Source organism: Herpailurus yagouaroundi, unplaced genomic scaffold, assembly GCF_014898765.1.
Source record: "Herpailurus yagouaroundi ecotype Mexico unplaced genomic scaffold, PumYag 140, whole genome shotgun sequence".
Classification (NCBI taxonomy): domain Eukaryota; kingdom Metazoa; phylum Chordata; class Mammalia; order Carnivora; family Felidae; genus Herpailurus; species Herpailurus yagouaroundi.
Genome location: NW_024412395.1, coordinates 16250121 through 16277050, shown reverse-complemented (window position 1 = coordinate 16277050; position 26930 = coordinate 16250121). Strand labels below are relative to the sequence as shown.

The window sequence follows — 26930 nt, the reverse complement described above, 5'->3', positions numbered from 1 at the left end:
TGCTTCTGCTTCTGCTTCTGCTTCTGCTTCTGCTTCTGCTTCTGCTTCTGCTTCTGCTTCAGTTAGAAGAAAGGAACAGACTCTAGCCAGTGGAAGAGGAGCAGAAACCTTGAGTCTTATCTGTCATGTCTTCGGACTGTAGTAGGGACCAAGGGATGAAAAGTCGTCCTCACTAGTCATGCGATCTGAAAATCTGGCGGGAACGCCAGATAGAGAATATAAATACCTCTTATGTCTGTATCAACAGCAACAGAACAACCCTATGATATGTATGTATACTATTGAAATTGCAGAAAGGAGAGGTGGGTAAAGTTTCTCTAGATGGTTTGTTCTCCCTGTGAGGTTCCTGTCCCAGCAACATTAGCATCATCTGGCAGCAAGTCAGAAATGCAAATTCTCAGGTCACCACAGATCTAAACCAGAAAGCTGGGAACTCCTAGCAGTGTGGGTTTCATCCAGCCCTACAGGTGATTCTGATGCATGCTACGGCTTGAAAAACTCCTACTCTAGATCCGGAATCAGAAAACTTTTTTTTTTTTTTCTGTAAAGGCTCAGATAGTAACAATCTGAGTTTTTGAAGGCTGTAAGGTATCTGTCTGAACTACTCACTCTGCCCTTGTAGACCAAAGCATCCATAGATAATATATAAATGAATGAACGTGGCTGTGTTCCTTTAAAAATATATTTACAAAAATAGGGATTTAGCCCATAGGTTCGCAAGTCCCTGTTATAGATAATAGTAACAGCTCCCACTTACTGAGAATTTCCTGTGGGGTAAGTCTGATGCTTTTTATAAATTCTCTCATTTATTTTTGCCCCTTACTTTATAAGGTAGGCATTCTTGCCCTCACCTTGTAGATAATGAAATGAACTTCAAACTTGCCCAAAGGCATTCAGTTAGCAAGACTAGAATCCAAACTTTATTTCCCTACAAAGGTCATACTGTGTACGTTAACTGGAAACTAATTGCATTGTACCCATTATTACTCTGACATAAGTAAAGCATAGCTAATACTTTCATCGTTTGGTGAGATGACTTGCTATCATTTTAGTAAATGCAAATAAATATTTGTAAGTGCTTTTTATCATCACTTCGGCCTTCCATCCCCAGTTTCTTCATAAGACACGAAGTCTCTTAGCTGACAGCTGAGATGGCACTATGCCATCATGAAGACAGACCTGTCATATGGAGCACAGCCCAGACTGGGCCTGCACAGGCCTCAGAGCAGGGCTGTAGAAGGGCGCTGTGTGTGTTGGGCATTAAGACTCCCAGGGAACTTTGGACAGGAGAATGCCGACAGGAAACACCTACTTCTCCATCTTGTTCTGTGCTGAGCCAGCACACTCACCAGGCTGCCAGAGGGGTGGCCTGAGAGGCAGTTGCCTTCTGGGACTGAACCAAGTACATGACTGTGCACTGTGAGGGGAGTCATGATAAGAAGGACTGTTCAATGAGCACTCCTCAGTGTGCCATCAGGTGCTTTCCCTGGAGGGTGTCCGTTCATTACCATAAAATATTATGAGGAAACATATTCCTTTCTTGCAGATAACAAATAAGATCACACAGCTGGTAGATGCTTCAGCTTGGATGTGAACTTGAGTCTGACTTCAAAGCCAATGTCTTAACCAATGTCTTAATTATATAGTAGTGGCCCCGCTGTGAACTAAAACAGGTACAGGGTCAACCTTGGGCTTTGTAAAAGCTATGCGGCAGCTGCATCACATCTCAGAAACTCAACTGAAATACATTTAAACCATCTATTTTTAGAGGCCTTTATTCAAAAACAAGAATCAGTAAACAGACTTTAAGATCATGAATCAACAGACTGAGAAAATCCGGTGAAATTTTGAGTGTGATTAGAACAGTTTCCCATGCATTGTTCATGGCATAGAACTTAAGGGCATGCACTCTGGAGCCAGATCGTCCAGGTTTTTCCTTCGAGCAAGTTGTTTTACCTTTCCCCACCTCTGTTTTCTCCATCTGTAAAATGGAACTAATAAACATAGCCACCTCCCAGGGAAGTTGTGAGGATTGAAATAACACATAAGGACCTGGCCTGACGCACAGTAGCTGTGCATTCATTTTGTAACCCAACCAGTGTGACTTTGCTCCTTGGTGAGTCAGAAACTCCAAGTGAGTTTTTGCACAAAGAAAGGAAATCATGTGAGGAATCGCTTCCAAAGCTTTGACTCCCCAGAGAGGGTGAATGGATTAGGATGAATATTTAGATCAGGAAGTCTTGTCACTGGATTAGAGGCGGCCATAAGGTCACACGTGTGCCTTAAGGAAACATGCCTATACATACGTTGTATGTTATGCAAATAAGGCTGAGGTGCCTCCTTGGGTGGAGATTGTAGTATTAAAAGAGGTAAAACTAACTGCCAGTCATTCCAGGACTCACTCCACAGTCCATCTGCGCAGGCCTGGGTCATGGGATTAGCTCAAGCAGTCTGGGTGGCCTCGGCCAGTGGGATGCCTTGTCAGGACAGTCACCATCACCCGAGGGGTGGTTTAGGGTCTCATTTGCCTGAGTTAAGAGGCAAACCAGAAAGAAGAGCTTAGGGAAGAATGTAAGATAAAGGTTAATGAGTACAAGCAGGTGGACATTAAAAGTCAAGTCTGGGGTCTAGCTGGTGACAGTTTTAGTTGTTGCATTTGTAACTATTTTTATGACTATACCCCCACACTCTGTCCCCAGCTGAATGACAGACACACTTCATATTTGCCACCCTCTCTTTGTGGTCTTCCGCTCAAGTATGAAAAGCAGCCCCTTCTGTATCATCACCTCTGGGGATAATTGGAGTGACTCTTTGCCCCTAAATATAAGCACTTTCTCTCTCCTGGCCTCTGCTTTTGCCTTGTCCTTTCCCACCGCATTGTACGTGCCTACAAGGGGTTTGTTAGACTAATTTGAACTGAAGTCTGCTCTCAGCTACGAGGGAAACCCACTCTCTTTATTTTATTCCTTGATGTTATCATTAACTCTTAGCATCTCCATCCGCCTGATATCAGATTCCCCATAAGCCCCACTTCTGGGCCCCACAGAGTCATTAATGTGTTCTCCAAGACCAGTAGTTCTGAACAGAGCAGCGGTGCACCTTGTGAAGGAGGTGTTTGGCGCATATCGTTGGTTGGCGCGTATTTAGGAAGCGTTTCAGAGACTGGAGGCAAAGATGCCACACCTAGCCCCGTGCACCTTGCTGCCTCATCCATCCCACCTGATCTTACTGTGGGCGCATGATTATCTGAGCAGAGCATCTCACACTGTTTTATGCAGAAACTCAAAGTATTTTTGGGATGGTTTTAATGTAAGCTGAATTTGGTCAGAATTTTTTAAGGGAAGAATTGAGCTTTGTTTTGTTTATAGTTTCACGAAGAATTGCTCCCCATCTGAGGAAAGCACGCCATTGTTTGTAGCGGTCTTCATTATATTTGAGTCTCCAGCACAAGAAACCTGTAAGAGTCTGTGTTTATAGTGTCACAGCTGTGGTCATTCCACGGTGCAGGCATCTGACCACTTCGTTACACCCTGTAGGAGAGTAATGCCTGAGAATTTGCATATTGACAAGCGTATTGTTCTATTACAAATTACACATATATTTCCTTTCCTATAAGTTTATATATTATATGTATTTTTTTGAAGTTGGTATGTGTGTGTGTTTCAGGGGGCCCCAATACCACCCCTAAGTTTAACGATCTGCTAAGAGGGCTCACAGGACTCAGTATTTAGTTGTGCTCACAGCTAAGGTTTATTGTAGTGACAGGATACAAAGCAAACTCAGCCGTTGGCAGAGGGGCATAGAGTGAAGTCTGGGGAGACCTGCACAAGCTTTCAAGGGAACTCTCCTGTTTGAGTCACACAGGATGCACCTGCTTCCCCAGTGGGTTGTGACAGCACATATGAAATACTGTTGACCAGAAAAGCTCATACAGCATCAGTTCCCAGGGTTTTTAATAGGGCTGGTCAGGTAGGCACCCTCTGCCTAGCACACACCCAAATTCTAGACTCCCAGAAGGAAAGCAGGTATTCTGCATGAGCCACATTATTTGTATAAACAATTTAGGCACAGTCAGCTACCATGATCAGTAAGCACAGTAGGAACCTTCTGTAATTCAGATTCCAGCCCAGGGCCTATGTTATAAGCAAGCCTTTTAAGAAATAGCAGTCAGGCCTGCAATGTTAATTCTTTACTGTATACTAAGTTATAATAACTGTGAAAATCATTGGCATGCAGCAAATGGGGAATTAAAAAATATTTGTTTACAAGGGGCACTAGGTTTGATAGATTGAAAACCATTGTCTTAAACAAAATAACCCTCCACCCCCACATATCTACATTTAGCATGCCAGAGATATAATTATTGGTTTCATGTGCCACAAATCAATTTTTATTTTATTTTTTTAATTTTTTTTTAAATTTTTTTTTCAACATTTTTTATTTATTTTTGGGACAGAGAGAGACAGAGCATGAACGGGGGAGGGGCAGAGAGAGAGGGAGACACAGAATCGGAAACAGGCTCCAGGCTCCGAGCCATCAGCCCAGAGCCTGACGCGGGGCTCGAACTCACGGACCGCGAGATCGTGACCTGGCTGAAGTCGGACGCTTAACCGACTGCGCCACACAGGTGCCCCCAAATCAATTTTTAAAGCAGAGGTTAAGATTTTTTTAAATATGCATTGCTTCCATCTACTATCAACAGTCTGTTAATGAAAGGTAGCAAACAGAATATTTCTCCTCTTGTATTAGGAACAAATCTAGAATGGCCAGTTTTTCCCTACCTTTTTACCTGTGAATTCCCTGTTTTATAGTAATATAATAAATGGCAATTTCTCTGTTATTAATACAATTCTATCACTTACGGGGCACCTGGGTGGCTCAGTTGGTTACGGGTCTGACTTCGGCTCAGGTCATGATCTCGCGGTCTGTGAGTTCGAGCCCCGCATCGGACTCTGGGCTGACAGCTCAGAGCCTGGAGCCTGTTTCAGATTCTGTGTCTCCCTCTCTCTCTGACCCTCCCCCGTTCATGCTCTGTCTCTCTCTGTCTCAATAATAAATAAAGGTTAAAAAAATTAAAAAAAAAAACACAATTCTATCACTTACTACTTCTGTAGTAAATCTGAACTTTAATTTTTCTACTAAATCTGAAAATCTCACTAATTATGAGTTAAAGACGCAATTTTAACTTGAGAAGTATCATTCCAGCATCAGGGCCAAGTGCAAGGCATGTAATACAAATGAAAGTATAATTCAGTGTCATCAGGTCACCTCTGATAGCCCCCTGGTTGACACCATACTGTGGATTAAAATAATAGCTCCAGCTGGCCCTTCTTCAATACGATATGCATAAACAACAGGTGTGCTGGTTAATTGTTTTCTCATCATGGTGCATATTTCACACCCCATAACTCCCAAATGAAATACCAAAAGAATACATAAAATTAAATGATTCAAAGATTTAAAGGGTTTATGTTTTTTTATGGAAGAGTGGGAATCCATTGAAATATTTAGAAGGAACTATAGCTATAACCGTTATTATTAATGCCCCTAAATTTACAATATTTATGTTTGCTTTAAAAATTCACACTTGAAGATCACGCACGCACACACACACACACACACACACACACACACACAAAATGAGGCAGGTACACATGCAGGGAAGGTGTACTTGGAGTTTAGAAAAGGAAGAGTTTATCACACATCTTCTTTTAAGGCTTGTTTATTTATTTCTGAGAGACCAAGAGAGAATGTGAGCAGGGGAGGGGCAGAGATAGAGTGAGACACAGAATCTGAAGCAGGCTCCAGGCTCTGAGCTGTCAGCACAGAGCCTGACTCGGGGCTCGAACCCATGACAGCTCAGAGTCTGATGTGGGGCTCAAACCGATGAATCGCAAGATCATGACCTGAGCCAAAGTCAGAGGTTTAACCTACTGAGTCACCCAGGTGCCCCTCACATACCTTCTTTTAAAGGAGCACTTGAAAGCTCCCCTGGAAGTGTAGCATTACGTGACAATAACCTTCTGTTCTTCCATTGCTGTTTTCAAACTAAGCTTTGACCTTTGCAAGTGGGAACTGGAACAGGACTGTCTCGAAGGGACCGAATCAGCATTGACACTTGTAGCCATTGAGTACTCTCCTTGTTGCTCCCCCTACTCTCCACACATTTCCATCCAGATGAGCCTGAAGTTATGTTAAGTGACTTTTAGCACAGAAGCATGTTGTGGAAGATTCGGTGTTGCTATCTTTTGTGGAACTAAGCGTTTTGCTGGTGCAAATCCATGTGGCTTACTTCTCTCATCCCATGGTAAGACCAGGGGTAGTAGTTAAAATGAAACATAAACAACAGTGAAACTTGAAACAGCTAGTCAAGCAATCCACCTCCTTTGTACTAAAGTCTCCTAATGTCCCCTTTCTTCTCCCAAATGACTTGCCTCTGTTACAGTGGCTTGATACTGGTGGCTTTGGAGTCCTTGTGGAAAAGCCCTGTCACTACTGAATGAATTTCTATTGACTTTGCTGAGGTTGTGAAATAGTATATTCAGAGATAAAATCAGATTCTTAATGTAACTGAAGAGGCCATTAATGCTTTAACTCTTAGTCACCTCCCCGCACCCCTAGTTTTTTTTGGCTTCCTCTTAAGGGCAGTCTCAGCAATGCAGACATGTGAATTGTATCATTAACTAGGCTTGTCATAAACTATGCCATCTGTCATTATCATACATTAAATTTTTGTGGGTGGTCATCCTGGAAGTTCATATTAAATTTGGTGGCTTACCTTGAACACGCTATGTTTCATTAGCTACTCACCTGTGTAGAGACACAGGAGAGAGGGATAATTTGTCTATGTCCCATGGGCAGTACAAGGACAGCTATAATAGTATGAATTAAAGACCACTTAACTGCGCTTGAAGTAGAGAAAGTTGGCCTCAGGATATTATCCCACTGAAATCAGTATTGCTTCAGAGATCTCTAAGACATTGGCCTACCTGAGACTACTTGCCTCTCAAACTTGTTCCTTCTGGCTGACATTTTAAGTTGACTCATTGAATCAGTCAGGATGGGCTATGGTAAGCTGTAGTAACAAACAACTGCAAAATATATGTGGCTTCAGACACAAAGATTTGTTTCTTATGCTAGATTACTTTTGTAGGTCAGCACGGGAGCCAGCCACACATCTTAGACACTCAGGAGACATTACTGATGGAGTAGCCACCATCTCAAACATTGCCAATCACCAGGCTGAGAAGAAGAGAGCTATGGATGGTTTCACATCACTATTAAAAATGCTTTGGTCAGACTAAGTATATGGCCCCACTCAACCATAGAGACGTTAAGAAACACAAGTAGACATGTCCCGAGAAGGAAAGAGAATTGGACATATTTAGTAAGTAGCATTCATGACCACCACACTCAGCTGACACCTTTCTTCCTTATTTCTTCTACCCCAGATACTAGAAAGACAAATATGCTGTTTCTCAGCTTCCCTTTGTACTAAGAGAGTCCAGGTTGACCTGCTTCTGGCCTATGAGACCTTTGTGGAAATCTGCTGTGGGGATTTATGGCAAGCTTTTGTTTTCCTGATAAAAGGGGTGAAACACAGCTGTAGTGTTCATTTATGCTTACCCCTTCTTCCTATCTGGAAGGTGGAGGCAATGCCAGGAAATATAGCAGCTATCTTAGCATGAGCCTTCACACAAAAGATGGCAGAACAAGACAGGAATGAGAAGAGTTTGACTTCCTGATGATATGAATGAACTACACGACCAGCTCTGGACTGCCTACCTCCAGACATCTTGCTGTGTGAGAAATATAAATGCTACTATAAGCTTATGACATTGTAAGTCAGGCTTTTTGTGTTGTTGCTGTTGTTGTTGACAGCTGAATGCAATCCTGAGAGTCCTTATTTTGAAATTGAAAAGGAAAACTTTCCATTTGGAAGGATGTGTTACCCACAATTACCCCAGTGAAATTAAAATATGGTTGAGAGATTGCTAATACATGCTCCTGTTTTAGACCCTTTGCCACAGGTCTTTTGGGTGTCATTTCATGTGAGCTTGCTTTGTCAGTATAAGCTAGGTTATGATGTACTAACAAATAACCCCCGTAATCTCATTGACCACCTAGCTCCGAACTTCTTGCTTTGTAAGAATACAGATGCCTAAGATTTGTTTATGTCTAAGCCCCTTAGAGTCAGTTTTTCTGTTTCTTACAGGTAGGTGCAATCTTGGCTGAGGCTGACACAGTCTTCTTTATTCTTGAATTTAAACAGATGCACTACCCACAGTCTGTTAATGTTTTCAGGTTTTTTGATGAAGGGCTATCTGTAGAGACGATTCCATATAATGCTTTAAGAATTTCCAGTATATTTCCCATGGTCAGCTCCATCCATCTGAGAAAACAGACAAAAAACTGCTGAAAATGTCTTCTAAAACATTTTTCTTTCTCTTTCCTCTTTCTATATTGAAGAACTCTCTAAAAGAAATTCTTTAATAAAAGTGTAAAGCTTCCATTCTGTGATAAAAAATTAAGTCTTGTTTTCATGTTTTATTGGGGTAGCTGGGACACTTACAGAATAAAATCTGTTAGAAATAAAATGATAAAAAGGAAGAAAAGAGACCATGGTTCTAAAAACTTTATAAAAGCCTTGAAACTATGAGAATATCTCTGTATCCTGAGAATTTACAGAATGTGCTGAAGTCTCTCAAATTCAAAACACTTGAGAACAGAAACTGTAACTTGTTCAACATTAACCTTGACAAATCCGGGTTCTGTCATGTGAATGAATGAACACCTCCACTCTTGAGATCTCAGGACCTTGAACATCAAAATTGAAGTAGGGTAGCAGAAAATTATCTTTATCTCTTTCTCCCTTCTTCTACCTTCCATGCCATCCCTATTCTCTCTTTAAATTTTTAATAGATTACGTGAATGACTTTGACAAAAAATCTAATGAGAAAATCTCTTCAAAAGCACTGTCAGCTTCCTTACTTGTCACCACCCGCACTCCCCGGAAGGACAGCACTTTGCTTTATGACCATGTATTGATCTCTAATATCTTTATTGAGCCTTGTCTCTTCCTTGCCTCCTACAGGCAAAGGGTGAGAGTTAGATAATAGTATTAATTTTCCAGACATCTGCACATGTTTTAATGGCCTTTTGAAGTTTGAAAATAGTTTCTCTGTGAACCCACCACAGGGCTAAAATGCCATTAAGGCCTAGATTGCAATGATACATAACAATCATAGCTGTAGAGCTCAGCTTGGCAATGAAAAGAAAGCTCATTTATTTTAGTGGAGATTCAAATTAATGTACGTTCCTTGCCCAACCAGAGCCAGCATTACCAGGTGCTGGAGGTAACCATCAGGACCCAGGATGGCTGAAATCCACCCATTCTTCCTCACACATGTGGGAAGTCAGAGCCACAACAGAACGTCTCCACATCACAAACGACGTGAGATGGAGGGTTCGGGAGTAGTGACGTAATTGAGGCTGATAACCATGTTTTAGCCATGGCCCAGTTTTTTTTTAGACCAGAGAAGCCTTTGGTCCCCTTCTCAGAACAATGCTATTACATGCACGAAGACATGGGATTATAAAAGGAAACCGGTTATACTGAGGTGCCATTACTAAGGTGTTGAAAAATATGTAAGATGAGCTTCATTCCTAAAGCATGAAATAAAAAGCTCAAATGGAAGTTCTAACTTAGTTCTTATGTAATGATTCCAATGTATAATATTTATAGATATTACTACAACTGCAATGTGACATGAAGATGTCTGTGATCTCTTGTAGTGACAGAGTCACCAATTAATACCACTGTAGTTTCATGCCTACATTCACAACTGAAGGAAATGTTAATTTTTTTTAATTTTTTTTTTAACGTTTATTTATTTTTGAGACAGAGAGACAGAGCATGAACGGGGGAGGGTCAGAGAGAGAGAGACACAGAATCTGAAACAGGCTCCAGGCTCTGAGCTGTGAGCACAGAGCCCGACGCGGGGCTTGAACTCACGGACTGCGAGATCATGACCTGAGCCGAAGTCGGCCGCTTAACCGACTGAGCCACCCAGGCGCCCCGGAAATGTTAAATTATAGTTCAAGTTTGGTGAAACTAAAGATGCATTGTTTTTTCCTCCAAGTTCACAAAGGCTCTGAATTCTACTCATGGATCTCTGAGCTCTCACATTAAGGAACCCCGAGAGTCTGTATATTTCCTAGGAATTGCAGGCCTGTGTAGATACAAGGATGATTATTTATTCTTTCCATGCAATGTTTACTTAATACGCTTGAGTTGTTCTCTCTAGAGTAGGGATGCATCCTCTGATGACAGCCACCCTGTTTTTGTTTTTGTTTTCTTAGCTCTCTTACAAATGGTGACCACTTGTGGGGCTAGAAGCACTTTGGAGGGTTTGTTTCTCCCCCTTTACACAAAACTACCTGGCCAGGTTTGGGAAGCCTACCAGAGACCCTGACATGATCACCTGCTCTACCTAGCTGGCAAAAGTCACCATGTGGATGGCACCTGTTTCATAATTTGACATTGGACAGTCTCTGAGAGGAAAGGACAAATGGTTCTAAGTAGTATTGTGTGCACTTACCTTAAGATTATCGCTGGTTCCTCCATGGGGCATAGTTTTTACAAAGAGGATGTTCAAGTATAATTATCCGGGAATTTCTTAAAATTTGAGGAAAGTCAGATTTAAAACCAGGAGAATTTTCTGTTTCTTGTAACAGACTAGAGGAACTGGTTTGGCTTGTCCCATTACATAGTGACAAAGCAGCATTTGATAGCAGCAACCTATGTGATAAAATGATTATGGCAGCAGGGAGAAAGAATCTAATAAGGAAATTGATCTGCAGATTCCAATTCTGTAAGAGCCAACATCAATCAACATAAATGTCAATAATGAGATCGTACTGAAAACTGCCTAGTTCTTTCAGAGGGTTCTAGGGTCTGGTGACAGATTCAAGAAGTAAATGTGAAAAAAGAATTTAAGAGGTTCACAATTATTCCACTGACCAGCAGCAGGCTACATGGTTCTTTGCTGGCACATGACAGAGTCTGTCTTGGCCCAGGCTAAGGTTAATTGGACATTGCTAAAGGATTTTCATATTGAGAGATATGTGATAGTGGTACCACATGGTATAATATAATAATAGCTGTTTTTATACTTGGCAATTATAGCTACACACTACAGTTTAGGGAGGGGAATAGGAGAAACTTGGTGCTGTGACTTATATGTATCCTTTGGGAGGCCATGTCTAGATAGTGCAGTGGCAAAGGAAACTGTCTGTTCTCAGAGATTTATCTGGAAAGGTTATATGGGTAGAATTCTGAAGTCATTATTTGCCATTTTATATAACTTCATTGTTTGTCTGCCTAGGGTTTTTACTAAGAACTGCTCCTTGAATCTGTCATGTTAGAGACCATGAATAACAACAGGACAAGTATAAGTGAATTTCAGGATTGGGAACATCAGGGAGTGTTATGACAAAGGGGTTGCTAAAGAGTAGGACAAGAAATGGGGCTCTTGTGTGGCTCAGTCAGTTCAGCATCCAGCTTCGGCTCGGGTCATAATTTTCCAGTTCACAAGTTCGAGCCCTGCTTCAGACTCTGTGCTGACAGCTCAGAGCCCTGAGCCTGCTTTCAGATTCTATGTCTCCCTGTCTCTCTGCCCCTCCCCCACTCATGCATGCGCCCCCTCTCTCTCTCTCTTTCAAAAATAAACATTACAAAATAAAGAGTGGGACAGGAAAGTCAGGTGGGTGGGCACAGAAATGAAAATGTGAATATAAGACACAGCTCAGCTTACTTTCACCTGGAGCCATCTTGATGTCTCAGCAAGGGATTCCTCCCATGTTTCCTGTCCAGGCAGGAGCATTTTCCAGGATATGGGCAATCTTCCTGTAGGAACAGGAAAGGAAATAAGTGGAAACAAGAGGGACTTAGAACAAGCCACTCCTACCTAACATTCTGATTATAAAGCAGCTACCTCAGAATTAACAAAACTGATTTTCCAAGAAATATTGACCCCACTCTCCCTTGCTCTGTGTATTTTTTTTTTTTTTCTATCTCAACTGGATACCCTGCTATTGGCATTTTCTGGAGTTTGGGGTCTCGTGTTGCAAATTATCATCACCTACATGCTACCGAAATGGTGGCTTTTCACTGGAAATGATATTAGGAAGCTGTCTCAGGACTTCTTTTTGGTTTATACTATCAGGCATACTTTTGGCACTGACACTAATTGAGGGTAGATGCAAGAGGGGGTGGGAATCAGGCTATTCTGTCTTTGAAAATTATGTTAAGATTCAAGTCTACTCTTACCTCAGCAAGCTTAGCAAAGGGAACATAACCAGATCTTTTTCTGGTCTGGGAGTATCTTTCCGAGTCTAATAATAAATAATCAGAGAAGATAAGAGCCAGGGTGGACTTCTTGGGTGCAAATCTGTACAGTCACACAGGGGCTAGAAGGGCCCTGTGCTTGATGTAATACTGTTCTGTCACCACTGTGAAATTCTTAGTATCTTTTTTTTTTTTTTTTTTTTTTTTACAAATGGTCCCCTGCATTGCACAAGTTATGTCACTGGTTATGAAAATAGCTAACATTTGTTGAGCATTTCATGTGTCCAAACCCCTTGGTGAATTGAATTCTTACCACAACCTTATAACTCCAGAGTTCCTTCTCTTGAACATCAAATCTGCAATGAGGCCCTTTGAGTTGATGTTGTTACTATTATCCATAAAGGAAACTAAGGCTCAAAGGGTACAGTAACTTGCCTTAAATTACACAAAGCCAGGATCTGAACCCAAGCCGGATCATACCTTGGCCACGTGCCAGCCTTGCCTCCCTGGTTATGGATGTGGCAAATGGGGAAGGGAGTAATGTGTAAACTCAGACCCAGGATTTATCCTGAATGTTTAAAAGCTAGTTTTCTAGTTGTTGATCATCTTTGTCTTAAATATGTCAGGTAAAAAGGTAATAATAAGTAAGTCAGCTAATCAAGGGTTGGGGTTCATTGGATTCCAGTTGATGGAGGTGTCCAGGTGATGCGATGAACATGGCCACAGTGCGTGGGCCCGGACTCCATCCTAGCCTAGCTCAGTGACTTGCTGGGCTAGGTGACATCTTCCGGGAACCAACCATCGGCTTTCTGAATAAATGACTCACATTTTACACGCTGACTGTATTTTTATGTACTCAAGTTGGAGGGCGTCTTATTCCATTAGTTTTTGATCAATATAAAAGTATTTATGAAAAGAAATTTACCATCCCACATAAAACAGCTGAACAAAAAAAGTAAAGATTTATATGTAATAAATGTTTTGAAGCCATTTAGAATTATTAACAGGGACATTTGGGGAGAAATCTTTATAGTCTGCGACTCACAGTCTTGGGGAAAAAATTTTTGTCTTTAAAACCAGCTGATGATTAACAAGTGTTCAAAGCAGACCCTTAATTTTATAATAATAATTACTTCTTGGGAATCTGGATCCTCTCATCATTTCTCAAATGAGTATAAGAGCAGTTTCTTTGCTCCATAATGCTCATTTCTTTGTAATAGTTATTTATATATCCATAACCAATTCCTTTGAAAAGTAGGAAATCACTTTTGGTATTCTGAGGTTGAAAATGCTGTCCATGATCTGAAGTATAAGGAGAGCTCGAGAAAGGTTACTTTGCATCTTTTAAGAAAGTTTCCATCAAAGCAGTTTATGAAAATTAATAAATCTTGAGGGATTTGAGAAGATAGGATAATTTTAGGATTATTGTAACTGGTGACTGTCTCAGAAGAAAATAGAGAGATTATGTTATTTGTATTTATGCATCGGATATCCATTTAATACTTCACAATTTCCACCCTGGGAGATTAGGAATTTCTCTTTCCACCTTCTTCCTCCGTGCCTGATTCACAAATACATAAACGTTTACTGAACATGCTTGATTAGAACAAAGTGTTGTCTGAAGCAAAAAAAAAAAAAAAAAAGAAAGAAAAAGAGTAGAAACACTGTTTCATGTCTTGTGGAGAACATGCCTTTTTACTGTATTCTCTGATGCACTTGTAACTCCCTAATCTGTCATACAAATGTTTGTAAAATCATATCCATTTACTTTTCTCTTGGATGTTACGTTTGAGTCTTTAGTCGATTTGCTGGAGAAACCAAGGAGCGATTTTGACTTGAAAGTCTGGCATCACTTCTATTTCACATTCTGTTTTCAACAGCCTCTCTTAATATGCCGGGGAAAAAAATCCACAAGATTGAAATTTAAATATAGAATATATTTAGCAAACTAATAGAAAAATAAAAATAAATCCACTTGACTTGATAAATCCTACGTAATAGCTGAAAACTGCCATTTGCCAAGAAATGATTTAGCTTAGTGAAATGTATTTTACAGCTAATCCTTTAATGTCTGTTTAACACATTACCTTTCCCACTGTTAATATTGAACAGTATTGTAAGTTAGTAATTTTATGCCCTATATTTCAAATTGCTATTAGGGAGCCACATAAATAACAATTTTCAACTGCTTGTTTGTAACACCATGAGGCATTTCTTACCATGGGGTAAAGTAACAGTGGATTTAAAAAACTGCCGTGGGGATAAAGCCACAGGGAAACTGATGTGGATCTGTGGCAACAAAGCCTATAAAGCAAACTGAAGTAATAAGTCTGAAACCTGATAACGTACAACTTAGTATTAACTATCAGGGGCAGTGAGACTATGGGCCCTCGTTGAACGTTCAGCCAGAAATTGAGTTTACGTAATACATCTTCACAAATATTAAATGAGTGGGACTCCAGGAACTTGTCCTATTAGAACAAGGACACTGGCCTATAAAATGCAGATGAGTGCATAGCACAAAAGTCATTTTCATGGGCGTCTGATCTAGTCCTTAACGCTAGACTCCATGCCAGGAAGTGCCATGAGGGTGAATCCTATAGTCTGTGAAGGCCCCAGCAGATATCTCCCAAACTCTGAATTTCACTTGTTCTCAGCTTTCTTTTAATAATGTAAGGAGGCATACATCTTATATATAATTCTCCTTTTTTTTTTTTTTTTGGTTTTGTTTTTTTGTTTTGTTTTGTTTTTTTTGTTTTTTGTTTTGTTTGTTTCCAAAACACCAACAAGACCTTTCCCCTTCCTTGGAGTTTAATCTTCTAGTGCTAGGCACTCTTTATTTTGATGTCTCCTTGTTGTACTTGCAAGAAGAGAGTAGGGCCCAGGTATGATTTCTTGCCAACAGCCTGGAAAATGAACCCCTTTGGTTCACCAAGGGAGTCACCCTGTGTCTTCTTGATTAGCGATTAGAGACCTCTGGAGTGCTAGCAGCAATCTGCACAGTTTTAGCATGCAGAGGTGAAGTAAGCATCATAGGTTGAACCCCCTGCCTTCCCTGCAACCAAGAAGCACCCCTCAAAGGCACAGAAGCTCTGTGTGTCTCCACTGTGTCTACATTTCCTTCCAGGGACCCTTCCAGTCCCTTCTTATAGACCTTGCCTTGCTTGTTTACATAGATAAGAGTAATGGAGGCCACAGCTAAGTTCAGCATTAGGAGAAAATGTGGGCCTGGCAAAGGGATAAAGGGGAAAGCATGTGCCTTGGAGACAGTGATGAGTTCAAGTCCGAGCCCTTACTACTACTCACTGTATGACTTGCCACAGATTTCTTACTGCTGAGATGTCTCTCTCATCTTTTGGCCTCCATGGTCTTGCTCAACTGTTTGCAGAAAGATGTCACACTCTTTCATCTCTGGACCTTTGCATACGTTCTGCCCAGAAGGCCTTTTTTTTCTCCCCCTCCTTTCTTGGTTCCTTCACCTGAGTCATCATTTCTTGTTCCTACATTCTCAATTTAGCTATTTTTCTCAGGAAAGCCTCCATGGAGCCTCCTGCTGAGATTTACATGGCACATGACAGTGAGGGTGCCCGATGGCTTGTCTTCCTACCTGTGCCTTTGGGGGTGGGGACTGTGTTTGTTCATCGTTGTGTCCTAGGTAAGATATCACAGTGGCAGAGAATGTGGTGTCCTAAAAGGTCATGTGGCAGGATTCTCGCACAGAGTCATGACATGGAGGCTTTTCTTTTCAGGAAGTAACTTTATTTGTGCCAGTATGGCTCAGTTGGGTTGGTACCCTAGAAACTTAGCCCTGAATGCCATGTGGCGTAGTTTTTTAATACCTTTTTTACTTCTTTGTCTCCCATATATGGTAACACACAAACATGTGGTCTGATTAAGTGGTCTCATGTTAGAAGGTCGTGAGGGATGTTGTCAGGTATGCGTATAGCCAGGTTGCCTTGAGGTTTTTTGTTTTGTTGTGTTTTTCCTTAGGGAGGGGACCCTATCACAGGCAGGCGTGACATATGAGTCCAGGTTCAAATCCCTGACTGAACAGGACCTCACCTGCTCTTGTTCTTTAAATTTTCTCATTTGAAAAATCAAAGTTATAATAGTTTCTACCTCATGAGGTGATTATAAGGATTAAATTAGAAAAAAAATAATAGGGGACCTAAGCACAGCACCTGGCATGTAGTCTATAAATGTTTGCTGTTTTTCTCGTTAGTTTTATTTTAAGTTAGATCCAAATTTATATACAAAATTGTGTTTTCCAGAAAGAATGTGGAGCTCTAAAGAGGAAATAAAAACATCACCAGTACCAATAAAATTACTGATCATAATAATAATGAAATAATAATAATGAAAGTATGTTTTTTGATAAATGAATTAATGATGTTTGAGTGTAGTAAGGGAAGGTATTACATTATACTTCGAGGTACTTTTTTTAATCTTACATGGTTTGTCTTGTCTACTTAATTTGTATTGTTATTTTTGTAAATTTTATGTAACAAACCATCATAAGCCAGTTCCAATTATAGAAATTAAGAGAATGAACCCTGCACTCATACTACCTGGGATACTATTTATGTGACATTAGACAAGATTTTTAGCTTCTGTACCTCAATTTCTTACCTATAAAATGGGAATGATGATGTCCTTACTATGGGTGATGATGAGCATTTCAAAGAATAATATACGTGAAAGACATACCTGATGCTAAACACAGCTCAGAAAATGTCTATAGCTACTGATGGGAGTGACCCAAATTACGGGCTAAACACTTAGGCAGAAATAAACAACTCACCTTGCAAAAGAGACCAATTCCCTCTCTTCATGTGAGAAGCAAACAGAATGTGGAAGTCTGGACTTAGAAGGACACATATCTGAGAAAGAATCCTGGCTCTACTTCTTACTGGAATATATTTGGATCCCTTCCTTAGATTTGGTTACCTGAATTTCTTCATCCCTAAAAGTTAAGATAGTAACTTCTTCCACATTTAGCGTGAGTATCCATGAGATAGAGATTCAGGGCAGAGACTTCATACAGAGCCTTCGTACCCCACAGGGCGGGAAGTGATTCATTTCTTCCTAAGAAATGGTGTGTTCGACTCCAGTGGCCACCACCATAATTTCCAATAGGCCTGGTAAAAATAGCAGGCCAGGTCCCCCCCCTACCCCCGACCCCTGCCTAATTTCTTTAGTTCTATAAAATCAGAGGGAAAATTTGTCCCCCTACATGTAAAAAGCAAAAGCTTCAGCAATCCAGGAAACTTCTCAAAAATAAAGCTTGATTAAAAATGTAAAATGCAGTGTAGATAATTTTACAAAACAGCAGGGGCAATTGGCAAGCACTTATTAAAGTACCTGTTAAAGTAATTAGTGATAAAAATGGAAGTTTCACCGCACTTCTGTATCTCTTAGATCCCAGAATAGGCTCAGGCTGTGCTGAATCATTTCCTGTCTCAGATCAGAGTCAGGGAAGAACACAAAAGGAAAGCTTCAGAGAGTCTTGAGATTATTCACAGGCAAGCAAGTGTGAATCACTCTTCGGAACTGGCTCCCCACCTGCCCACAGGTGGCCTGCTGTGGAACCCCTAACCCTACACTCCCAACATTCTGCCACTTCGCTGTTACATATTAAATATTTCTGAATCTTTTTTGTTGTTGTTTTATATAAAGAGACCAAGAGGTTTGGAAGCTTGAGAGTGAGAACTAAGCCCCTGTTGTGTGAACATTTATTACACAGAACGTTATCTTACTCATATGTAACTGTGTTACCAGGCTGACCCCCATCCCTCCCCACTTCTGCCTCCGTATCACCCTTACTCTACCATGATCTCTTTTGCATATTCTGCCTTAAGAATTCTTATGTTTTTTTTGTTTTTTTTGTTTTTTTTTTTTGTCTCATCTCTGTGGGCTCTTCATTGATATTGAGTGGGCTCCACTAATGAGCTTCCTTGAGTCTGTTCATAGTTCATAGTCGGGACTCTGTACACAGTAGATGCTTCATAAATGCTTCTTGTTGAACTAATTAGAGTGGAGGTTCCCAAGGGCAAGGTCTGCTCTTTTCATCTCCATTCATCTTCCTGCTGGTTCTCACCCTGTGGGTCCTCGGGGCACTGTTAATGGAGTTTCAGAGGACAGGACAGATTTGAGATACTCCAGTCATCAGTTTAAGCTGCAGAAGTGCCCAAATGAACTTCCTAGTCACCAAACCCAAATGCTCCCTTAGGCAGCCACCAGATAATCAGGTTGTCATGGTAGCAGAGACCCTTAAAGAAGGTTTTGAATATAGCTCTGGAATAATTGTTTCAAAAGTATTTTATAACCTTCGATCCCAGAGAAGTAGAAAAGAGGATGTAGGACCATGTCATTTACAGAGGCATCCAGAGTGAAACAGAGTGTACCCAGGGCATCTAAAGATTGATATTCAGGGCAAGTCTAGAAGTTGTCGGGAAAAATATAATTGCAGCAAGAACTGTTGTATATGGTTAAAAAAAAAAAGAGAGAGATAAAATTTCAGACTCTGAAGTGAGATCAAATCTTGGTGAAAGTGTTTTTTAAAAAGCTTCCAGGAGAACATTTGAAAACCATACTCTGTCGCATCAGCAAGGTGGCTGAATGCAGATATTATGTTTTATCTTTGTATCCCAAAATGGAAATAATGGCATAATTAATTAAACATCAGCTCTTATCCAGAAAGATTTTGTCCTAGGCTCAAATTTTTGTGAATCTAAGAAATGATCATTTATACTCAGTTATATAATATACAGTTATGTCATATTCTGTTTTATAATAAATTCTTAATGAAATGGAATGAAACCTGTAACATGTGAACCAGGGGTCTGCTCTCCTGATGGTATCTGGAAGGGCTGATGAAAAATCACATTTCCTGAATATGGCAAAAATATTAAGTCTAAGTATGTGCATAAAGTAAAGCTTTGTTTTTTGGTTGTTTTGGTTTGGTTTTTGTTTTTTTGTTTGTTTTTGTTTTTGTTTTTGGTTTATTTTTTGGATAATAATCTGGTGAGTAAAGCTTCCAAGGAGAAATTATCTTAATCAGTCTCCACACTATTGATATTTCTTTGAACTTCCTTCCGGAGCCTACACATACCTATGAAAATTGCCTTGTTATCCAACAGGAGGAACAAAGCTTATACACCTGGTTATGTCTAGCTCAGAGCCAAATTTAGAACATGTCTCTTAAACATACCAAATCCACCACTTGTGTTTTCTGCCCCTGTAACAGAGGCTATCCAGAAAGGTGGTGAAATTGCAGGAAATCGTCTGAAGTTAGGAGTATCAAAAGACGCTCAGAGGCTTTCATAATAGTGCACTCCAGACTGGCTTCCCGTGTGGTGGGATTAAAGGAGATGAAACAGGAGCCCCAGGGCAAACCTGGGGCTGAGTTGAGGGAGCAGGAGTGGGGCTCGAGGAAGCTTTCTGGAGGCTGTGAGTTGAGATGAGCTCTTCAAAGTGGAGTCAGGGTGATCAGCAAACAAAGCTGGAGCTGAAAAAGCAATGAGTTCTTCCACTCGAGAAATCAGCCCGGGATCCAGGCCACTAGATTTGCAAGTGAGGGTGATCCCTTAAAAAAGTCCAAGTTCAAACGAGCAGCCAGCCAAGAGAGTGGGAGCAGCAGTGCACAGCAAAGGAGCAGGCAGGAGGAGGGGAGGAGGACGCCCTGATATCCCATCTCGTGGGCTGGATGCTGAACAGTTAAAGATGCCAATGGTGAGGGGGCAGATTTTGAAAAATTCTTGTGTCTGTATTCTAAATATCCTGCCATGCACTTTTGAGAGCAGAAGATACCTTCAAATGGGTGGAGCATATTGTGAACAGAATTCAGGGAAATGTCACTAAAGAAGGTTTAGCAGTAGTTCGTGTGGCAATTAACAGACCTTTTCACCTGATAAATAAAACAGGAATTCAGGAATTGTGGGCACAGAAGCCATCCCCTTTAACTGAGAGACTTTTTTCACAGAGAGAAAAAAGCAACTCTGGAGAGAATATACAACAGGCCTGAGGTAGAATTCTGGATATCCACACAGTAGTATCTACCAAGGTCAAGTAAATCAAGGGTATTGAGGCAAATCACGTTAAAAACACTAATTCACTTCTACCTCTGCTGCTGAGCCTAAATTACTCATGTTGGTGGAACCCATTAATCAGATGTACACCATATCCACTCCCATAACGTCTCTTTTTTACAGATATTTGGATTTTCACAGTTAGAGGGGAGAATAAATTGTATGAGTGATTATAAGCCTAGAATAATTCTCTCACCGAATCAGACTAAAGGGAGAAAAGCCCTTTCCTCTTTACATCTTACACTGAGTTAATAACTTCTGAGATCTTGGCATGAAAAACCCACACGTTCCTTTTCACACGTTAGGAAGTACATTGATGGACGCAGAACCTGCTCTATCACCCTGCCCCACTTGATGTTTCCAGCCTGGTTTCCCACGCTGCCCAAACTTCTCAGATAAAGATATACTTTTTACCCTCACCTTGTGCCACTAAATGAGGATTCAGTGCTTTCCTGACCTCAGAAATCAGCGGCCTTACAGTGAAGACCTCATTTCCATCCTCAGCAAAAACCCAGAGGCAGAATTCTATTAAATGCACAGTCTTCACTGAGCGCCGGACAACTGCAGCTCCGTGAGTGAGGAGAGAAACAGGAAAAGGGAAACTGGTCCCCCAGCCCAGCTCTGAAGGCCCAAGTGCACCGCCACGTCCAGTCTCCACTACCATCGTTACCTGGCGAGCTGCCAAATCAGTATCTGCTGCTCTGAAGGGGCCACTCTGCCCTCACCCCACCAGATATAGAGCAGCTGGCCCTGGGCACAGTCTGTCAAAGGGAACGTTTCTCTGCTTTGAATTACAGATTCAGAACCGTGCGGAGAACATACTGCGGGCAGACCCAAGACAGGGTCAGCCACCAAATATCAGTGACCTGGTGTGGTTCTGGCACTAGCCGCCCCAGCATCACCAGGCCCCCCAGAGCTGAGCTTGGTATATTATACTGGCATGACGGAGTGTTCTGACTATGGATTGCAATACACTTTAGCACATCACATAAATCTCCACCCCTGTCTCTACATAGTGACAGAAAGCACACCTTTTCCCTGTGAAGCTGAAAGTCCTCAGGGGGAGAAGTCCCCTTGGGCTGCTGACCTAACCCTATATACATGTGTGACTATGTATGTGTTGTATGTGTAGTGTGTATGTGTGTGTGTGTGAATCTGTGTTTGTTGACTGACTGATGGAGTGGCTATCCTGTATGTTACAGAGTACTTATCTCAGAGGAGGACTATCTCAGCCAGGCTAATATTAATCATGATAGCAAACCCCCAAGTGAATAATGTCTCAAACCCAGTACACATTTATTTCTTCCTCATTGAAAGTCCAAAAAGTTATCTCTGGTCCCTAGGTGGTACCCTTTCAGTCGGCAATTCAGGAACACAAATTCCTTCTCCCTGGTGGCTCCATCTTTAACACATGGTTTACAAGATTGTTATGCTCAGTTGGCTGCATCAAACCAGTGGAGGGGAAAGAGCCTAGCACACCACACACCAAAGGTATTCCTGGGCCAGGAACAACATCACTTTGGTTCACACTCCACAGACTAGAACTAACTATGTCACATGGCCACACCTCACTGCAAAGGAGGGAAATGCCATCTAACTATGTGCCCAGAGAAAAGAGGAAATCCATTCCATGACACTTAGCCAGTCCCTGCCACAGGGACAAAGCAGAAATACAGGGCTTGACCTGCATTCTCATAGAGCTGATCACCCTGTTAGGAAAACAGACCCTACATACAGGAGCCATTCAGCCATCATGGCCCTCAGGTTCAGGGCCAAAATGGGCCAGGGATATCATCTGGCTAAGTGTGGAATCCAGTATGGGCTACTGATGACAGACAACCTTACAGGTAGGGTTTTAATGCAATCCTGAGGTATGAGCAGGTTTTTAGGCGGGTGGGAAGGAGCACCGAAGGTGTGCCATGAGAAGATAGACAAAAGCATCAGCTCAAAAGTGAGAGGGACTGGATAATACCAGTCTGGAAGGAAGGGAGGGGTAGACTGTCTCCATCAAAGGGAGCGTTTGAGCAAACGGATCTCACTGACCTCTGGTTTGGAAATGTGTGAGGCTGGGAATCTGTATTTCTAACACCAAGTGGAATCTAAGTTACTGAGATAATATAAGAGGTGATGTGAGGTCAATTTTAAACCTCTACTGAATAATCTTGCTACCTCTCATGTCTAAAACATTTAAAAACTCACATCTCAATCCAAGATTCCTCTCGATTTTCAGGTTAAAAATTCTAAGTTCGAATTATTTCAGGTGAGAGATTTTATCCAGATGGACATTAGCCGTGAACATGAACTATAGATAGGTATGTGCTGAGAATTTTCCCTCTAACTAAGCAGGGAGACTTCTTTCAAGATGTCACAGTATTCTCCTGTCAGTTATACTCTTTCTGACAATAACTTTAATTGAATTCCCCATACCTATATTCTACCTACTTTGCACCAAGATCTTTATTTATTTATTTTTACTATTTATTGATCTTTGAGGGAGAGATAGAGTGCGAGCAGGGGAGGGGCAGAGAGAGAGGGAGACACAGAAACTGAAGCAGGCTCCAGGCTCTGAGCTGTCATCATAGAGCCCGACGTGGGGCTCAAACTCATGAACCGCAGGATTATGACCCGAGCTAAAGTTGGATGCTTAACTGACTGAACCACCCAGGTGTTCCGCGCCAAGATCGTTACTAAGCATAGATAACATCACAGTACCAGTTTGAAAAGTGATGTGCTTATTCTCTTGTACACCCTGTATGTGCATGTCCATGAGAATATGTTCACTAGGGTATTATATATACCTATACATATGTGAAAATATAAGCCTTTCCTAAAAATTCTTCTTATAAGAAATGTAACAACAACAAAAAATAAATGTAACATATATGGACTTTTGAGCTTTCTTGGTTATTTAAGGCAAAGTGTGTGAAAAGATGATATTTACCCACCATTTTCTTGCCTACCGCCTTAACACAGAAATAGATTTTGTTTCCCAAGTCAATTTGTATTTGCATATGTGGAAATTTGCCTTACATGTGTGGAAACTCTAACAACAGAGGATCCATGTGTACCTTAGCATTTAAGAAATTACCTACCAACAACTCTCAGTTTTGACCAGTAATTGGTGTAAGGCTATGTGAATTTCCACACACTGTCCTGTCTGTTTTTGTTCCTAACCATGGCAACACCTCTCCCTACCTGTGGGGTAGGTTAAGTAGCCACTTCCATCCCTCCATACCCAGCAAGGAATCGGAGACAGAGATGCAGTTACATTCCCAAGATCTGGTAAAACTGTTAGAGCTGGAACTCAGATCACCTGGCCCCTTGTCCTAGGACCTGCCCCCTCTCTCACACCATGTTACTAATTTCAATTGAGGGGAAGTGAGCATTTGGATATAAACTGCTAAAATATAACATCATTTAGGAGGATGCATTTATACATACATAGATTCACACAGAAAGCAAAGGATGACATCATATATTTGATAAGGAGTGAAGAGCAACCATGAACCAAATTACATCACATAGCTAACCTAGAAGGACTCTTCCCCAATATCACATGATATACCACTCAAAATCATCATTTCTTTTCTTGAATGTCATTTCCTATAACTTGGACTGTTTGCATATTGATAAATGGATCCTTATGTCTCAGAACATTATCATTCTTTTGGCAGTCTCTCAATCTTTAAAATGTATATGTGGGTAGAAAAAATACAAAGACATCTTTTTCTTTATAGACTACAACAAGCATCAGTTGGGTACTCGCTACTTACTATTACACACTGTGGTAGGTCCCGGGGATTAAATGACTATTGCCCCCAGCTGACTCAGTTTCTAGAGGGAGCTCAAGCTAAGGATTCTAAAAATTGCACAGAAACAATAGGTCACTAGGACTCTAGTGACCTATTGATGTCTTAGCTCTTTTGAAAAAGTTAGAATTTTCAAAATAACAGGCAGCTGTTTTAAAATTTATGCCCTTTTTGGTCAAAGGAGCCCCACAAACACAGATTGAGGAAAGCACAAGTATTGGTCTAAAGCAAACAGTGGGGGTGCCTGGGTGGCTCAGTCAGTTAAGCATCTGACTTTGGCTCAGGTCATGATCTAATGGTTCATGAGTTCAAGCTCCACATTGGGCTCTGTGCTGACAACTCTGAGCCTGGAGCCTACTTCAGATTCTGTGTCTCTGTCTCTCTCTGCCCCTCCCCCACTTGTGCTATCTCTCTCTAAAAAATAAGTAAACATTAAAAAATTGGGGGGGGGGGGGGGGGGTTTGTCGGGTGGCCCCTGGCTGGCTAGGTTGGTAGAGCATGCGATTCTTGATCTCAGGGCTGTGAGTTCAATCCCCACTATGGGGGTAGAGATAGAGTTTAGGGGCACCTGGGTGGCTCAGTCAGTTAAGCATCAGACTTTGGCTCAGGTCAAGATCTCACAGTCTGTAAGTTTGAGCCCCGCATCAGGCTCTGTGCTGACAGCTCAGAGCCTGGAGCCCACTTTGGATTATGTGTCTTCCTCTCTCTCTCCCTCTCTCAAAAGTAAATAAATATTTTTAAAAAACTTTTTTTTTTTTGATTTGAAGAAAATAGTGATTTAGAGCTTCACTGGGAAGGAGGACAATGATCCATAATAGAAAATATGCCCTCCTGCTGAGGGATGCAGCACAGTTCTACCTCAGTGCTCATCCTCCAGCAGGTGCTGAAGGCATGTTCGTTGAGTGGCCAACTAACCACACACATAGGGGCTGTCATGCAAGTTCAGTCCGAGGGGAGTCAAATGGAGAACGTAGTGAATGTGCCTCATTTTAGTGGAGTTTAGGGTCCCTGCTGACAATGGCACATCTGCAAGAACAGAGTGACCGGTGGGGCCACTCCTGTACTCTAAGATGATCCTAACACTAATTAGTGACACAGAAGCTCAGACATTTCCTGGATCAACATCTGTATGCAGCAAGGCCTTTCCAGGGAGAAAAAGTAATTGAAAAACTTTTCAGAGGTGAGGGAGGCACGCCTAGCCACATTATTTACTTACTCAATTCGATTTTTTAGTGTCTGAAGTCACAAAAGTTGTAACCAAGACAAACCAGGCTACAAGTACCATTTTAAAATGTCATCAGCCTTGCAGAAACATTAGACATAAATCATGAGTTTTATTGTATTTGCAATTAAACAGATCAAATTTAATGTCCACAGAAAAGCCTTAGTAATTAGTATAAAGATTAATATAGTGAAATGTCCCTGGTTTAGCAGGCCTCCCAAGCAAAGCTGAAATAAAGAATTGAGTATATAATCAAATAGCATGTGAATATTAATGCGCAAAATCCTCCACGTCCCCAGCTCCCAGATGCAATTATTTTCTATTCACATTAATTGTTCCTAACAGATGACATTAATGACTTTGAGTTAAAATGTATCCAAGGGAAGATTTTACAAGATCAATGCTGTTTAGAAATAAGGTCACTTTTATAATTATTTGCTCAGATTTAACCACTATTCAACATAATAAGGTTAACATGGTGATTGTTTTCTAATGTGAATATTGAAAGTTATTTTTCATACTAGCCAGTAAGTGTACTGGATGATTCACATTTTTCCTCCTACATATTTTTTCCTACTAATACTTTCCAGCACAACTGACAGACAGTGAGAGTGTGATTACTATTTATAAGCTATAGTTTTCACATACATACATATGGCTTGCTCATAAACTAGAATAAATGTTTTGGGTTAGGACATGTATTATCTAATCTAGAAATCTCAACTCCTTTGAGATTTAGCTGGCCAAGCCAGGATTTGGAAACAAACAATTAAATCACCACTGTGCAACATTTCTGCTTTTTACCTAGAAACTTCACTCACGCATCTTAGATCTTTCATCTGGAGATTTGCTCTCAGACGTGGAAAGAAGCCGAAGTCTGACGCAGTCACGAACTGATGTTGAGATTCATGTGAGTTTCCCTCTTGCCTTCAGAATGCTTGTTCGGGTTATTTTCCTTCCATCAAATATGATGTCACAAGTGAACCATAAAGCGCATCCTTGAAGCATTGTCAGGCAGATAAAAATACCTTCCTTTCTTGTGTTCTCTGAAATTCAATATTATGTCCCCCAGCTGATAGAGTAAGCAGAAAGTGTCACTCTTGGCAAAAATATCATAAATCTTGACTTTGTCCCCAAGATACCTTTTTGGGTATTGATTACATCTCAAAGTCTCTGAGAAATGGTCAAGGAGCTTTTTATTAAAGCCCATGTCCTATATTATTCATCCTACTTTTATGATATATTATGTATGAACTTTTAAAAATTCATGGGCTGTACATTTTTTTTTTAGCTAGGGTTAGCTTTGTGCTTATTTGGCAAAACTTTAACCAGCATGGCTTTTAACTCTCATTGACATAAAGAAAGTAACTTGAAAAACACAAGAGCCAAATAAATATGTAATGAAAAATGTTAGACTTAAAACAGTGACAGATGAAAATTTGTGGATAATTGGCTTTTGATTT

General features: G+C 40.9%; 1 protein-coding gene and 1 long non-coding RNA gene across 10 annotated transcripts in view; one reads left to right on the top strand and one right to left on the bottom strand.

The window, feature by feature from the left end:
- NCKAP5 (NCK associated protein 5) overlaps positions 1-26930 on the top strand; it is a 983894-nt gene that overhangs the window by 830955 nt on the left and 126009 nt on the right. For all 8 annotated transcript variants that reach the window (XM_040474891.1, XM_040474892.1, XM_040474890.1 and 5 more), the window contains one exon: positions 26276-26377. In XM_040474891.1, coding sequence (XP_040330825.1) covers positions 26276-26377 — 102 coding nt within the window. The remainder of the gene's footprint in view (positions 1-26275; positions 26378-26930) is intronic.
- Positions 8233-15993, bottom strand: LOC121030466 (uncharacterized). Of its 2 annotated transcripts, XR_005790219.1 has the most exons (4): positions 15656-15993; positions 13616-14234; positions 11817-11908; positions 8233-8392 (listed from the first exon to the last, which is right to left on the bottom strand). It is a non-coding gene; the product is annotated as an uncharacterized LOC121030466 (long non-coding RNA). The 2 variants fall into 2 exon arrangements; XR_005790218.1 differs by having other exon boundaries at positions 13616-15987.